Genomic DNA, 17,734 nt, shown 5'->3' on the forward strand with positions numbered 1-17,734 from the left:
AAAAAAACTTCCGTTGGATCCAAGAGTGTGTATTGTGTGGTTTTGTCATGCTTTCATTCCTTACCATGACTATTAACTGGGAGAAACAAGAACTCTTACACTTATTTGGCAAGTGAGGAAACGGGCTCCTGACAAGAGCCCAGCCTGTCCCATAAAATAACTGATTTCCCCCCAGAGGACAGAGACATTACCTAACCTAACAGATATTAGTCAGCAATCCCTGCCTAGTGAGGTCTCTTAGGAACATCTTTTAACTTTGCTTTTCTCTGCTCTGGGGATCCTTTTTTAAGTTTTGCAGCCTGTCTCCCGTCTGAACCTCCAACACCCACAGGGTTGATAGACCCAGCAGTAAGTTAAATTCATCCTTTATATCTAGATCTCTCCTAAAGCTTTGGTAACAAAGTTCTATTTTTATATCCTCATGATGAGCCAAGACTGTATGTAGAGCAGACATCTGCCATATATGATGACATGGAGGTAGAAAACTAGACGATTAGAGGTGGCACAGGCTACCAAAGGCACCTATCTGAGCTTATTCCAAGTTTCTTCACTGATGGACTCAGTGACCTTTATTGTCCCCTGAGCTCTGCCTTTAACATCAGGTCTGAATTAAGGTCTTGGTGCCATCTATACCTTGTGGGAATGTGATAGGCAGAGCCAGACTTGGAGACAATTGTGGTTGAGTAGCAATTGTGATTTCTCACCTTTGTGTGTGTGTATGTGAGAGAGAGAGAGAGAGACAAGGGGAGGGGGTATGCCGTGCCCTCCCAGCTATTCTGGCAAGCCCTCTTTCACCCTGTCCTCCACCTCAGATCTGCCTCTCCCTTCTGACCACCCTCCCATACCAGTGCCACTCAGCTCTTTTCAAGAGCCTCTCAATCTACCCTCTGAAGGTTCCATGGCTGCTCTGCTCCCACTTCAGTGACCTCTCCTTGACCTGTGCAGCCAGTGGTATTTCTGTGCAACCCGTATGAGCCCTGGTAACTTCTGAACTCCAAGCCATCCTGGCTTTTCTCTTAACACTTGTAAAAGTGGTGGTGAGGCAGGGTTCGCTGACCCCTGCCAAAGATCCAGGGCAACACAGTCTCTTCAAGGGGCTGATGGTCAGTGGTCCAGCTGCTAAGTCTTCAGAACTTATAGAATGTTCTCCTTCTACTTCTCTCCATCTCCTAACAGAGTTTTATGTATATGTCATCCAAAATACCTTCTGGAATTCTTGAGTTGATGGCACGGCTTACTCAGTTCATGGCGTGTGGTATATTTAATGTACTTGGGGAATATTATCCATGGTAGAGAAAATCCATGGCTTAATATCACATGTCTCCAAAGAGCCAGTGACCAGTGTCACCTTCTCACACCTTTTCCACCCCCCAGCCCACCCCAAAACTAATTACCCCCCACTCTGTCCCATGGCACTTGTACATTTTGGTATTTATTACACTGTGTTATAAAATAAAGACAAATTTTTTTAATTAAATCAAAATAAAAATGTAAAGAACCGAGCTATGAGGCCTTGAAGACAAGGACAGTATTTTACTTAGTCTTCTATTTCCAGTATCAGTTCAAATGTCATTTACTCAAAATAAAATATTTAGTACTCAAATTAAAAAATGCAATATTCGGGGCGCCTGGGTGGCTCAGTGGGTTAAAGCCTCTGCCTTCGGCTCAGGTCATGATCCCATGGTCCTGGGATCAAGCCCCACATTGGGCTCTCTGCTCAGCAGGGAGCCCGCTTCCTCCTCTCTCTGCCTGCCTTTCTGCCTACTTGTGATTTCTGTCTGCCAAATAAATAAACAAATCTTTAAAAAAAATGCAATATTCTTTTCTTGTAGTATGGTTCACACACATGTCTTTCGATGATATATTTCACTTCTCTGCATGCTACAGTCCACCCTTAGGAAAAGAATGTTTTAACCTTGAGCACTGATGTTGTGTCCCTGTCAAATGGAGAGTCTGAGATACACAGCTCTCTCCCTGTGCCATGATAGGCTCCATAGCAGTCCTCCCTGTTGCCCTTCCAGCCACCTTGAAGGAGCTCATCTCACAGACCATGATCCGCTGGGCCCAGGAGGACCAGATCCAGGATGCAGAATTGGTCCGAATGATGTTCAGCCTACTTCAGAGACAGTACGACAGCATCGGGGAGCTGCTGCAGGCCCTTCGGAAGACGTACACCATCAGCCAGGCCTCTGTGAGCGACACCGTCAACCTGCTGGCTGCGCTGGGCCAGATCCGCTGCCTGCTCAGTGTCCGGATGGGCAAGGAGGAGGAGCTGCTCATGATTAACGGGCTGGGGTAGGTCGTTCTCCGTTGAGTGCAAGTCACTCAGGAGAACTTCAGGAGGGAAAACTGGTCCACCTGGCCATATGGATGTTCCAGAATTCAGCTGTAGAAAATCCCTGCGTGCTACCATCCTGATTTCATGCCTCATGGGATAACGTTCTCGGTGAATCGGTCACCTTTGAGAACCGAGACCAGACTGCAGGCAACAGAGGTCAAGGGACATTGCCAGAAACAGTGGGGAGGAATCTTAGAGAAAAGCAGTTATTTGGTGTGTGTCTGAAGAAAATAGCCCCAGGGAGGCAAGGAAAACAATTCAGAGGAAGGAACAGTGTGTTCAGCTCAAAAAGAGAGATGTGTTTTGAGCAGTTGAGTTTTGACTGGAATTCTTCTGGGAATTCCCTCTGAGAAACTGCTGGCTGATCCCTCCTTTTGCCCAGGACTAACCCAGAGAGTCATTTCTGTTAGTTCTGCAAGGCACCTTTCCCCATAACAATAGCTCACGGCTCTTCCTTGGAAGCCATGCTGTCAAAAAGACAGCATTTTGGACATCAAAAAAGATTTCCTTTAATTAGGTGGTGAAGTTCCATTGTGTGGATGAGAAAACTAAAGCCCGAAAAAGTCAACGTCCAGCCCACAATGTTACTTGATGAAAATCAAGAACTAGGACCCCGACCTTCCTGCTGCTCCATGTTCCATCTCACCGTCCTGAAGCAGCACACTGAAGGAACCCCCACCCCAGGCCCCAGAAGAGGGACTTCAAGGATCCCTGGGTTGGGCCGGGGAAATGCAGTCATGCCTCAAATTCATTTGCAAGGAAGAATCATGCATGTACTAGAAATAAAGAGACTCTTATGGGAAAAGTAACCTGCAGAATTAGCTTGTCCCCTGGCCCTGGCAGTAGACATAGCAGCAGTAAAAACTGGTGCTATTTCCTCTTAACAGCAGCCTGCCCTCGGGGGACAGGGGACAGGCTGATAGTAACCACCCAGAGAGGGATTACACAGCCCCCTCCCAGGCTGCTGCTGCATTTTGATTTGCCTTTATTGTGTGTGAATTTATACTGAATGATAGAAAAATACATTTTTTAATATTTCATTGTTAATTTCACGGTTTTTTGAGGACTGCTGCCCCAGAATGTCATGGGTACCTAATACACAGTTACCTTTAAGAAAGGGGTACAGCCCTATCATTAAGAAAACTGAAGTACACAGAGACTTAGATATAAGGATGAGAGAAGGAAAAAAAAATGTAGAAGACCCTGTGTACATGGTGGAAGAGAAATCCAGTAATTTGGACTGTCTCAAAACTATTCCAAGCAAAAAGACAAAGGGTCGGGGGACATGCCTGGGCAGTTCTGTCAGTTAAGCATCTGCCTTCAGCTCAGGTCATGATCCCAGCATCCTGGGATCAAGTCCCCCAGCAGGCTTCTTGCTCAGCCCGGAGCCTGCTTCTCCCTCTGCCTGCCACTTTCCCTGCTTGTGCTCTCTCACTCTCTCTCAAATAAAATCTTTAAAGAAAAAAAAAGACAAAGGGACAACTGTGTAATATGTCATTAGAAGGAAATGTCTCAAAGAAAGTACTTCATAGAAATAGGGCAAAATACTCCTGTGAGCTAAAAAAAGGCACTCTACATACATTCTGACTGACCTAGTACCTTCTCAGTACTGTCCAACCTGTCACATTTGCATTCCTTCACACCCGTGTCTGCGAATCTGTGTCCTCACCCCTGAATGTTCACAGAAGAAAGTGCTGAAGTTTGCCCCGTCTTTCCCATAGAGACATTATGAACAACAAGGTGTTTTACCAGCATCCCAACCTCATGAGAGTCCTTGGCATGCACGAGACGGTGATGGAGGTGATGGTGAACGTGCTGGGTGCAGAGAAGTCTCAGGTAAGGCTACAAGGAGAACTCAGCCAGAACTTGATCCCTAAGCAGGGCCGTGAGTTGCCTTGTTCACAGCCACGTGGCTGGCGTCTTTTGCCTCAGTGACCCCTCCCGGGGAGCGGGAGAGACGTGCATAAAGCCAGGAAGTAGCTAAGGGCTGGGACAGTGCTGCTGAATGGACTCCAGCCAGTGTAAGAACGCTGGCTCCTGAGGCTCAGAGCTTTACTCACTCGTTCCACGAGGCTGGTCACCTGCTAAATTTACTTCCCGTACCCTTCAGCTCTGCTCCTTCCAAGATGGAATTCCTCTGGGTTCCACTTAAGAGCCTGGTATGTTTTGTGCTGGGTCAGGAAAATGCTGCTCAAAAGAAGAACAAGGTCTTAATAACGAGCTGGGCAGCGTTCCCTCGGGAGTGAGCATTTGCTCTGTGCCCCAAGGTCCTGAGGATACCAGCTTTCTTGGCCATGCCCCCATAACAAGCCTGCTGTAAGGGGGAGCTCTCTGGGCATTCATCCTAACTGGTGTGGGGTGCTCCTCAGAGTTCCGGTCTGAAGGCAGTAGAGTGGAGGATGTTTTCAGATGTTGGAAATTCCAGAGTGCCGGATAGGAACGAATGATTTGCAAAGCAGTTCCACCAGTATTGACAGATGGGGACGTGAAGGAAGACCAAAGGCCAAGCTCACATTCCTTCTCACTCGCTTCCTTCTGGTCCATTGGGAAAGTGGACCCTTTGCAGAGAGCCCTGAGCAAATGTCTGCTCACCTCAGCAAGCAGGTAGCAGGGAGGGTTCAGAACCTCATTTGGAGAGCACCCACCCCCATGATTCTAAAGGGGGAAATCAAGGACTTTCTAGGATCCAGAGCAAGGTTAACACAGACAGCACTTACTGAGCATTATTGGATCAAAATAAGACGTGGCCAGGCTCTAGAGCTGCTGATTACTTTATTAAGGAGAGAAGCCAAGTGCAATCAACAGTAACATAAGATGGCATCTCGGGGTTAAATTGTATGGGTCAGATTACAGGTGCTGTGGGAGCCCACTGGAGAGCAGTCATCAAGAGCAGAAGTAACCAGGGGAGAATAAAAAAGTAATTGGGGACGGCTCAACAGCCTGAGAGGGCAGTGCTCATCAGGCTCCCACAACTCTAGGGGCCTGCCTTTACCCAGAGGGCCCAGGTCTTATGTAATGCTGGGCATTATTTGATGATCACTCATCTCCCTTTCTGAACTTTCTCATCAGATGTCTGTCCACTCCCTTCCCAGATGGAAACAGTAGTCTGATAGGGGGTCACATAATTTCATGTGACATCAGAAGGTGTCTAGGATTCTTGTTTGGCCTCTTTTTCCTTTGCAAGAAGGGTATTTCAGGAACTGAAATTAGCTCTCAATATTTTGGGACTTCTCTTCTCAGGTATCTACTCACTGTCTTAGAATAAGTGAGTAAGCCCTGGATAGCACTGGAAGTAAGAAAATTCATTTTCCAAACTGTTCATAGCTTACACCAGTATTGACATGCGGAAGTCCATTGATTACACAACCTAAAACTCTTGGAAGTCAGACTTTTCAGGAAGGACTCATGATGGACTCTTTTCCTTGACACTTCTTTCTTCTCTCTACAGATTGCTTTTCCCAAGATGGTTGCTAGCTGTTGCCGCTTCCTCTGCTATTTCTGTCGAATTAGCCGGCAAAATCAGAAGGCCATGTTTGAGCATCTGAGTTACCTGCTGGAGAATAGCAGTGTTGGCCTAGGTATGTCGCATGATCGCTTCCACATTTGGGCTTGGAGGTGACAGTCCCCTGCTGACCCCTTAGAAGGTCAAGGAAAAGAAGCTGCATTCCTGCTAAGGTATTTTTAAATAAAAGAACGGACCTGCCTGAGCTAAAAACAAATAAAATGACAATACGATGTCTCTGCTGTCCAACCTAAGGAGAGATGTTGCTACCCACCAGCACTGGTGACAGATTCGTGTTGGCGTAGTCACAGAGTTTTGCCTTGTCTCCCTTGGGACCAGTGGTTCATGGCTGAGATCGTGCCTGAGGTTGTAGATAGAATCTGGGGACATCCCCAGCCCACTCTGTTGACCTGGGAGCAGTGCTCATGAGACCAAGGTCAAAGATCCAACTCCTGCTCGGCAGGCTGGCTGTCAGCTGCATACCTGTCCCATCAGCCAACTAGCCGGTGCTCTCCTAAGCTGCAGGATGGACTGGCCAAGAGCAGCTGCGGATAAACAGGGTAAATCCATCAGCACCACTAGGAAAGCAACACACTGCATTTGCCTTACTCACTGTCCTGGATATAAACCAAGTGAATTTGTGAAAGACGCAAAACCACGCCTACATCCATGTGAAATCTGATATCTTAAGTTTCTGATTTGTCAAATGCAACCCTGGACTACCAACCTTTTATTTAAAAAAAAAAAAAAAAAGATTTTTCTTAATTCTAGCCTAAGAATCAAAGGGAAATCAAAGATAACATTGGTGACCTGATGTAACTATATAAAAAGAACTAATGCTGTTTGAAACTATTTTTAAATTCTGGATGGTGGACCTAGAAATGGCCAAGTCATTTGAGCTTATTAGTTGGTTAAGTGGCATCTCTCCCTTTTGAGTGATCACCCAAGTGGGGCTCTCAAGAAGTATCGTATTACAAAAGTACTTGGAAATACATAGTCCTGGATAATTCTGTGAACTGATTTTCCAAGTTACTCCATATTTGCAATCAGTAATGAGTGTAGGGACAAGGATAACAAATAGAGCTGTTCTTAAATTAGATGGGCCGCCCCCTCTGGACAGCGATGGGACCCAGGTTTAGTGTGTTTGCTGCCCTCTCCTGACCATGAGTTGGCACTGCAACCTCAGCTCAGCACTGGGTGGCCCTCATCCCGTTCTCTCTCCTCTCTTCCTTCTTCAGCCTCCCCTTCCATGAGGGGATCTACCCCACTGGACGTGGCAGCTTCCTCTGTGATGGACAACAATGAGTTAGCTCTGGGCTTAGAGGAACCGGACCTCGAGAAGGTAACTGGCCCCACACTGGAGGCAGCGTGCTTGCTTTATCCTGTCTATAGCGCAGCCACACCAAGGAAATGCAGACCAGAGACTGGGTCTCCATCAGAAGCTTTTCAGCAGGGACACCTGGGTGGTTCTGTCCCTTGAGTGTTTGCCTTCAGCTCAGGTCATGATAGGGTCCTGGGATCAAGCCTCAAGTTGGGCTCCCTGCTTAGCATGGAGTTTGCTTCTCCCTCTCCCTCTGCTGCTCTCTGTCAAATAAATAAAATATTTAAATTAAAAAAAAAAATGCTATTCAACGCTCCATGAAAATATGGTAGAAAGTGAGTAATTGGCAGCAGTGTGATAATTAGGACCAGAGCATCTCTTAGGGGCAGGGAGAGCCATCTCCACAAACAAGGATATCTGGATATTTGTGTTCTCTGTATGTGGAGGCCCATCCTCACTGGTCTGCATGGAACACCACCAGAGACCTGGGGATCCTGATATAGTTCTGTGTCATCGAATTTTTAAGTCCAGACACTAAAAAAAGAAATATGACAGAAAACTGTATAATCAGTATATGGGTAAAGGAGGCCCACACGTCCTCTGCAGGAACAGATGAGGTAAAACTGAGCTTCCCCACATGGGGATTGTGAAATGCACCCCCACTGGTGCTGATGACTGGAGGCGGATTCACCTACATCTTTTCCCCTTCAATTTGGGGCTATTATCTTGACTCTCTGAATGTGAAGGAGACTGATGTGGTGAGGGCAAGGGGGACAAGTAAGAGGTCATCCAGTGAACAGCGGGTTTGGAAGTGCGTGGGAGAGGCACCACTCACCATGACCAGGGGATCCGGAAGGTCACTCGGGAGAGTGATGAGCTGAGGGAAGAGTAGAAACCAAGCAGACATACCATGGAGAGAAGTGTGCTGGGAATATTTGTGAGGTTTAGTGAGGAGAGCATGGTGTGCTTGAGAACTGGGCGAGTGGATGTGAGGAAACACAGAGTGTTTGCGGGGAGTGCTTGGGGAGTAAGGAGGGGCAATAGGGAATTGGGCTTGATGCTACCATAACTGTTTATGGTAGATATTCATACTCTTACATGATCACTGTGGGCCTGGGCCCACTCTGATTAACTCACATGACCATGACCATCAGAACATGCCTTTTTTGTTAGCACTCCCAGTTATAGGAGAGGAAACTGAGGCATAGAGAGGTTAGCTGATGTGTGGGTTTGTTAAGTGTCAGAGTCAGGATCCAAAAGAGTCTAGCCCCAGAGGCCTTGCTTTACCTGTTCTATGCTAAGACTTCTACGTAGGACCTCTCCAAGAAACCATCAGAGGGCTTTAAGCAGGGGAGCGACACACTGTGACTTGTATTTTAGAAAACACAGCCTGGTTTTAGCGAAAAGAACTGATTGGATCCAAAACAAGACACACACACACACACACCCCCATACAAGCACAGACTCAGGTGTTCTGCCCCCAGCAGTACATCATGTGAATGCTTTCCCGCAAATGCCATTGGATCGTCCTGGTCTCTTTCTAGTGAGACAGACTTCAGACTCTGCTCTGCATACACTGAAACAGCCATCAAGAACTCAGTGTTTTGGGGGTGCCTGGGTGGCTCTGTCTGTTACGCATCTGATTCCTGATTTCAACTGAGGTCATGATCTCAAGGTCGTGAGATTGAGCCCTGTGTCAGGGAGCGTGGAGCCTGCTGAAGATTCTCTCTCTCTCTCCCTCCCCCTTTGCCCCTTCCGCCACTGCTCCTTCACACACAGGCTCGCTCTCTCTCTCTCTCTCTCAAAAAACAAACACGGTGTTTTAGTTGGTGAGGTAACTGATGGCTGTATAAAAAAGGGCTGATGGTTCTCTTAAAACAAGCAGGGCCACGAGGTTAATACTCAGTACCCCTCTTAAATGACCGTGCTTGACAATAACCCTAAGCCTCCCTTGAAGATGCAGGATGGGATAAGGAGAGGCCGGGAGGCTGGGGAAGGGAAAAAAGGGAGACCTAGGGAGATCAGCAAATGGACAGGATGAGGTGTGCTGCCCGTCTTCCAGTGGTCCTAGTGGCTCAGCATCTCAGCACGGGGCTACGGACTTTATTCAGACCCGTGTCAGGAAATCACCCAAGTGTGGTTCCTAGGAGAGAAGGGAGAGGAGAGGGAAATGCTGCCGTTCTCCCTTTCCCTTGATCACAGCAGAAATTAGGTCCCTTAAGATAGAATGACAGCCCCCCAACCCCCACACATATGCAGGTGCTTATTTCAGTGGCCAGTGAAGTGTATTGCACCTGTAACCTTGAAAACACTGCCTAACTCCTGCCTTTATTGATGTTTCCCTGACATTTTAAAATTTTTTTTATTTTTTTAAATTATTTTTATTAACATATAGTGTAGTATTTGCCCCAGGGGTACAGGTCTGTGAACCATGAGGCTTACACATTTCACAGCACTCACCATAGCACATACCCTCTCCCTGACATTTTAAAAGCCAAATCAGGTCCACGCTCCAAGCAGAATAGTATTGTTATTTAAGAAGAAAAACAAAGTGGTGATTATTTCTTATAAGTTGTGACATAGATACATTATTCTTACAAAAGGACTAGAGAATTTGGCATCAGCAAATACGTGATTCATTTGAACAGCACTTATTGACCATCTGCTGTGTGTCGGGCTCTGGGAAATCAAAAATGAAGGATTTTTCGAGGATTTTGCAGCCCCCTGGATTTTCCCCTTTTCCTTGTGCACAGAAAATGTCAAAGGATAAATCAGAATAACAACTGCATTTCAAGCAAAGATCTGTTTGCCAGGATTTATTTCTTTCTTTCTTTTTTTTTTTTTTTTTTTTCCTGACACCTTCTAAAAAGTAAGCAAGTTCCAAACTATTCTACAAGATCACAGGGCTAAGATCCAGTGACCTGAAAGCAGAGAGAACACTACTAATCCCAGCCCTTACCTGGCCATGGCACCTTCACTCACCACCCCAACCTTAACATCTTGGCTTTGGACTTGAAACCATGATTGCTGTTAATGCAGAACTTAAGTAGGGATCCCGAATCTGTCAAGGGCCCACTCAGAGTCAACCAGTGACTGAATATTTTGGTCTTGAAATAACATAGCCAAATGAAATTAGCCCGCCTGGACCCATTATCTCCCCAGATGCCCCGTAGTTAGGCCTGTGGGGGGAGGGGCAGAGGGAGAGCAAGCTCATGTGAATGGGGACAGGGGCAGAAGGAGAGAGAGAATCTCAAGCAGACTCCCTGCTGAGCACAGAACCTGATGTGGGGCCTGATCTCATGATCCTGAGATCATGATCTGAGCCAAAATCAAGGGTCATATGCTTAACCTACTGAGCCATGCAGGCATCCCATTAAGTCTGGGCTTAAATGGCAGCTCCCTCTTGCCAAAACTGGGAAAACCAAAGAACTGAGAGCTCATGGAGTATTCCTCCCTAACAATGATAATCGGTCCTATTGGTTACTTGGAAACAATAATGAATTGGAAGTTCTGGTTTCAAACCTATGGAATTACTATTTTTTTAAAAGAGTTTATTTATTTGGCAGACAGATCACAACTAGGCAGAGAGGCAGGCAGAGAGAGAGAGAGGGAAACAGGCTCCCCACTGAGCAGGAAGCCCGATGCAGGGCTCAATCCCAGGTCCTGGGATCATGACCTGAGCTGAAGGCACAGGCTTAACCCACCAAGCCACCCAGGTGCCCCCAAACCTATGGAATTATTAAGTTAAAGGTTTGGGGCTCTCTCTAGCTTCTAGGAGAATGAAAGCCCTTCTGTTCCTGGAATTTTGTAGGCCTGGCTGCTATCTTGTAAAAAACTTAGACACTTACTTTTGTACTGTTGTTGGCAGGTGGTGACCTACTTGGCAGGCTGTGGCCTGCAGAGCTGCCCCATGCTTCTAGCCAAAGGATACCCTGATGTCGGCTGGAACCCCATTGAAGGGGAACGTTACCTGTCCTTCCTGAGGTTTGCCGTCTTTGTGAACAGTGAGTCCCAGATTTCTCATGCCTTTCAGATCTAGGATAACATAAACTTGGGGACATATAAGGAAAGAGAAGTCCTTTGCATTTCTTCCTGTCTATAAGTGGCAGTTGGTAGAACAGTCTCAGGGAGAATGAGGCCAGAGAAGGATCAAGAATAGCGTCCAATGGATGGAGCACTGAGCTCGGGTGCCAGATGCAGCAAGAAAAACAAGGCAGAGGCTAGGGCTCTTCACTGCTGTGTACCTCTTCTCTCAGTAAAAGTTGGATTATTAGTATCTTCATCTCACCTATTTCACAAGGCTAAATGCAGATGGATGGATACATGCATGCATAAAAATTAAGAATAAATAACTATAAAAGGTAACGAAACTCCCAGGAGAGAAGTATTTCTGTGGCAACCCTAAAACTATTCTTCTTAATACAAATTACTTCCCATGTATAATGAATTTCACATCTACAAAAAGTATTTAGTTCCCCAACTCTAATATACTGAATATTGTGTAAAATTAAGTGGCCTGTTTTCCTGAAAATGTACCTTGTCTCCTAAGATTTTGTTCTAATACTAATTTGCTTATATTCACATGAGAATTATGATCCTCCTCCGTTCTCCCAGTTTGGAGTTCCAGGCTAACAAATCCAGCTTGTCTCATTACATGATTGCAAAAAGGAATGGCGGCTTATGAGCAAGCATACCAAATTTTCTACGGAGAAGAGTTTATCTCAAAGTATAGTGCCGCGATGTGAACATTGTATTTGTGTGTACTTTTGTCTCCTTTCATGCCCATCCCACCTGCTTACTTTCCTATATGGTAATACACTCTACTCTTAATGTGTGGATGATTTCCATCGTCCTGGTTACCCCCACCCCTTTTCTTTCTGGGTCTCATCCAGCCAGATTCTTGATCACCTATCTTCTTTGCTCTCTGTACCCTTCAGTGTCCCTATCTGTTCATCGCCAGCATTGCTGAATTCCATTTTCTTCAAGGCCAGGGTCAGTGAATCCTCTAATAGTCTGTTGCACTTTCAGTCCCAATGACCGCATGTGCAGAATTAATTCAGAGTTACCGTGGTGATAGGGAAAAATTTTTAAGTGGTTTTTAAAGGTTCATAAATCTCACTAAATTATCTGAGTAGACTGTATGACACAAACCAAATCAAGCCAGGACTAACGTCTTCATTCATCTTGGCCACCTTCACAAGTTCAAGAGCTTTATGAGTCATTTTAGTGGGACTGTCTATATAGGTTATGAAGGTAAAGGAATCCACTGGCTCTGTTCCTATGGAGATTGCCCAAATCCCAACACTTGCTTATGCTGGTTACATATGACCATATTGAACTCAACTCTAGACCAAAATGTTTAGTCTACTCCCTTTGCTTTCAGGTTGTATTACGCCTTTTTTGCATATTCTCTGTAGTGCAGTTTCGTAAAGCAACAAACTCTAGCAAATTAGCCCATCAGTAGGAAAATATACACAGTTTATTTTTTTAAAGATGTATTTATTAGCAAGAGAGCATGAGTGGGAAGGGCAGAGGGAGAGATACTCTCAAGCAGACTCGGTGCTGAGCTCAGAGCCTCTTGCAGGAGCTCAATCCCAAGACCCTGAGATAAAAACCAGTGCTGAAACCAAGAGTTGGATGCTCAACCAACTGCACCATCAAGGCACCCCAATATGTACATTTTAATTTAATGTATTATTGAGTCTCTATAATATAAAGTATAAACAATATAATATAAAGTATATATTTTATATATAAATATATGAAGTATAATATTAAAACATCTATAATATAGGGGCACCAGGGTGGCTCGGGTTAAAGCCTCCGCCTTCGGCTCAGGTCATGATCCTAGGGTCCTGGGATCGAGCCCCACATGGGGCTCTCTGCTCGGCAGAGAGCCTGCTTCCTCCCCTCTCTCTCTCTCTCTGCCTACTTGTGATCTCTGTCTGTCAAATAAATAAATAAAATCTTTTTTAAAAATTTTTTTAAAAAATTAAAAATCTATCATATAAAGTATATATTATAAAAATATATAATATATAAAGTCTCTATAATATAATATAAAAACCACATTTGGTTTTGGCAAGAGATAAATAGCTTCTGCTTCCCAAAAATGTATAGTCTAATAAGGGGAGTAGACATAAAAATGTAAGGTCTAATAAGGAGAGTAGACATGAACAGAGGTCACTGTGATAAGAGTAAGGAAGGGACAGAGTGCTGTAGGGCTTCATGAAGGGAAACTCACATTCTATTGAGAAGATCAGAGCAGGTCTCATGGAGGAGGTGTATTAGAAATGAGCTTCAAAGGGTCAAAGTTTCCCAGATGGATAGATGCAGGAAAGGTGATCCAGCTGGGGAGTGGCATGAGCAGAGGCCTCAAGACTAAAGCATGCTGTGCTCAGGAAATAGAGGGATCTGTTGATCTGGAGGACAGATGGGTGGATGACAGTGGCAAGAGATGAGGTTTAAAAAGGTAGGTAGGCAGCTGTAGCAGAACCTAAATGCTAAGCTGAGATTTGATTCAATGTATGGAGAACTGGGAAACCTTTTTAACTGGAGAGAGATTGACAGTAACCACTGGGAACTTCTGTGCCCAGTTAGAATAATGAGTTTCTAAATTATAATGGTGGTGGTAGGAATGGAATGGGGGAGATATATTTGAAAGAAATTACAGAGACTGTGTTTCTACAACTAGGTGATGATGATGATTATGGTGGCTGGGCCTGGTTGCATTGATAAAAAGAAATAGAAGTTATATTGAAGCTTAGAGATTTAAGCATAGGGAGAAAAAAAATAAAGATGTGAGAGGTGCCTGGGTGGCTCAGCTGATTAAGGATCCAACTCTTGATTTTTGGCTCAGGTCATGATCAGTTGTGAGATTGAGCCCCACATAGGCCACCATGCTGGATGTGGAGGCTGCTTGAGATTCTCTCTCCCTCTACCTCTGTTCTTCCCCTCCTCCTCTTAAAAGAGAAAGGGGGGAGGGAGGGAGGAAGAGGGATGAGAGAAGGAGAAAATGGTTTATAATAGAAGATAATGAGCTTGGTTTCATTCAGACCAGTGATTCACTGATTTTGCAGTGTGTGACCCCAAAATGGGGATGCCCTGATTATGGGGTTATAGGATAGAGATCAATCAGTCAGCAGACTGGGACTGAAGAGACTTTTAGATCATCTGTAGTTGATATAGTAGGAGTAGATGTCCCAGGGGAAACACAAAAGAGAGAGAGAGAGATGGAGAGTGTGAGAAAGAAATGTTAGAATCTTCTTAAACCCCTAAAGAAGAAGAAAGAGTACTTTAAGCACAATGGAGTGTTATGGAAGACTTTGGGCTAGAGAGCGGACTGTCTGGGGTACAAATATAGCTCTGTCACTTACTAGTTTTGCAAAGTTAGGCAAGTTACTTAAACTTTCCTAGCCTCAGTTTGTGTGTGTATGTCTTTATGTTAAGTAGAGAAAACAATAGTATGCACTTCACAGAGTTGTTGTAAGGCTTAAATGGAATAATCTATGGGAAACTTATATTAGCAGGGTGCCAGAAATGTAGTAAGTGTGCAGTCATGATAGTTGTCATTGTTGTTCATGGTCTTTACAAGGTTATTAGGGCATTCGAAATGGGAAGACTCTAATGAGTAGATTCTTTAGCGATCTCAAAGCGCTTTATCAATTTTCATGTCTAAAAAATGATTAAGAAGGACTTTTTGTGGCTTCTTCTCAGCAGTGAAAGATAAAGGTATTGTAGGTGATCATGGTAGGTGGGGGGAGTGGTCATGATGGGTAATGATAGGTGGTGGCAGGTGGCAATGGTGGATGATGGTGGGGTGGTGATAGTGGGTCGTGATTGGTGATGATGTTGTTGGGGGTATATGATGGTTAAGTAGTGGTCGTAGCAGCGCTTTGGGTTGATTGAAGTGGGTGGTGGTTAGTGACACGAGGCATGGTGATGGTTGTGGGTACCAATGAGTGACAATGGGGTGCTCATAATGGGTGATGGTGAGATGTAATGGTTGGGTGGTGGATTGACACAGTGGAGTGTGGGGGTGACTGTGGGGGGTGGGTGAGTGATGATGGTGGTGGTGATGGTAGCAGCTAACCCTTATTGAGCACTTACCAAAGCACTTGGGACATATTAACTCACATAATACAAAAATCCAATGAGATAGGTATAGTTATATTCTTCATATTACAGAGAAAGACCCAGTTGCTTAGAGGGGTTAAGTACCTTGTCCAGAATCACACAGCTAGTAGGATGTAAAGCCAGGATTTGAACCAGAGCAGTTTGGCCCCAGAGGCCAAACATTACTCACACCATTGTGCAGTATTATCTGGGTAGTACAGTCTTTCTAATGAATGAACAAAGAGAAAGAGCATTTTCTCCTTTGAGCTGTTCAAAAATTGCAGCATTGTTTAATTACTGTTGGGTACTAATGTTTTTAAAAAAAAAAATTTTAAAGCCAAATCAAAAACTCTTGCTATATCAAAATAGTAGAATTGGAAAATTCCTTCTAACATTATTTTCCTAGTTTCTCTTAATGTTTGTATTAAATCTTCTTAAATAAGATTTGTCTTTGAAAGAAACTTCTTAAAGCATATAATTTTCTCCACTTTTTTTATTAGCTTGCTCAGAAGCCTTGGGTTGTGTTTTACTCTGGGAGTAATGAAGCTGAGAAGCTTCTATTTACCCAGCAGTTGTAAACTTTATAACCAGTCTAGACACAGATGCATCTGAGTGTCTGATTAACTCTTTCCAAGGAGGAAAGATTTCCTACCAATCCACATGAAAAAGGGGAAAGTTATTCTGTGCTTCCTTTGAGTCCCTGGAGTATTTTAGTGATGTCTTCCCCCCGCTATAAACTTAGTTGTGAGGGACACAATATTCCTAGCTTTGCTCAGCCTTTTTTCCTAGGCAGATTTGTCATCAGTGGCCATAATTTAGGTACCCATTAATTGACATGTGAAGTATATATGACAGGCCAAGAGATGTGATAAGAGACACGCTCAAACAACCCTGAAGGCATAAGTCGAAGCCAGAAACAGAGAAAACCTAAGTGGAATTATGAGACACATACACGGAATAATTACTAAAAACTCTGTAACCAACAACACCTATCTACATAGGGACGCATATGACTGCTGGCATGCCAAAAATGACAGTGTTCATTGGAATCTGGTAGAGTGGGAATACGGGGGAGGTGGGGGGAGGTTAACTTGAAGAAACAAAGGGACAGAGTTTAACAGAGTAGTGTGGTCAGAGCATACTCAGAGGCCCTTGATCTAGGAGACATGAATCTTTTGGGATATATCAGTTTTATCTCAGTAAAGCTGGAAAAAAGAATCAGGGTCAAAAGCACAAAATAGCATGGTATTTGAAGGGTACAGTAGATCTAGATGCTTAAAAGAATCAGCTGGGTGGTTTCCATCCATATATTTATGTTATCAGGGTCAGAAAGTGTGATTGATACTGAAGACTAGGGATGGTTAGGGTTAAAATCTGTGAGACATTGTTCTTATTCTCACATTTACAATATAGTTGGAAAGATTTAGCAAACTTTTGAAAAACTGACCAGGAGTAAAAGATTTAAGTAACAGTTTAAGACAATTGTAAACAACATCACAGTGTTATACTCAGGAGACACTTCACGTTGTTGTGGTGAGAGAAGATAGAATATGAGGTGCAATTGAGATGTGGCTAATGGGGTTAGGTACTTAATGTCTGAGTTATAACATCTCACCAATTATAAGGCTTGAAAAATCTTTTCTTACACCACCTTCCTCATTCTCCCAGTGGACCTGCTTGAGTCCCTATGCCTGAGAAGGAGAAGGAAATCAGTTATTAGGGTCAAGATGGGCTTATAGTGACAAGAAAATGTGACTTCATCTGTTAAAACTCCAAGTGAAATTATAAAAGCCCAGAGATAGTCAAAACAACACAAGTAATAGAAAATTGTTGAACACTACATCTAAAACTAATGACGTACTATATGCTGGCTAACAATATAATAAAGGAAGGAAGGAAAGGAGGGAGGGAGAAAACAAGGAAGGAAAGAGAGGAAGAAAGAAAAAAAGAAAATTACTCAAAATAAGCCAATGGCAAATGAATGCCCAGAGCATCAAAATGAGGAAATCTGGCTGGAGTGAAAAGCTGTGAGGCCCTGTTATTTTCATCCTAGTAAATTATTCAGCATTTCTCCTCCACTGCTAACTGTGGGATCCCAGCAGTGGTGATGGCTGAGCATTTTGGCATGAGCCCAAATGTTCTGAATCCATATGTACACGGACTCTTTATCAATCATTTTATTGATAACCTACATAATACTGCAGATTTTAATTGAAATAGTAAAGCAAGGCAAAAGCTTGCTTCATCAACATTATTCCCCCACAGTGACAGTATTATGATCCTGACATTCATCACAAATTGATTTTCATCAGCTTGGTGAGAATGCCCTTATTTAACAGGCGGGCTCTGTTCTGTTAGAGAACACCTCAACTCTGACTCCAGGTTTCAGTCTCACTCAAGTTTTATTTAACACATTTTATGAAAAGCCATATGAATCCAAACTCTAGATACATGGGAC

At 44.1% G+C, this 17,734-nt stretch overlaps 1 protein-coding gene across 1 annotated transcript in view; it reads left to right on the forward strand.

Annotated features, from left to right (window-relative positions):
* RYR3 (ryanodine receptor 3) overlaps window positions 1–17,734 on the forward strand; it is a 499,651-nt gene that overhangs the window by 357,910 nt on the left and 124,007 nt on the right. The window contains exons 39-43 of the mRNA XM_032856920.1: window positions 2,022–2,295; window positions 4,060–4,174; window positions 5,787–5,916; window positions 7,079–7,182; window positions 11,030–11,165. Of these exons, the coding sequence (XP_032712811.1) occupies window positions 2,022–2,295; window positions 4,060–4,174; window positions 5,787–5,916; window positions 7,079–7,182; window positions 11,030–11,165 (759 nt within the window). The remainder of the gene's footprint in view (window positions 1–2,021; window positions 2,296–4,059; window positions 4,175–5,786; window positions 5,917–7,078; window positions 7,183–11,029; window positions 11,166–17,734) is intronic.

The sequence above is a fragment of the Lontra canadensis genome, unplaced genomic scaffold, assembly GCF_010015895.1.
Source record: "Lontra canadensis isolate GAN:19392208 unplaced genomic scaffold, GSC_riverotter_1.0 scaffold12, whole genome shotgun sequence".
Lineage (NCBI taxonomy): Eukaryota > Metazoa > Chordata > Mammalia > Carnivora > Mustelidae > Lontra > Lontra canadensis.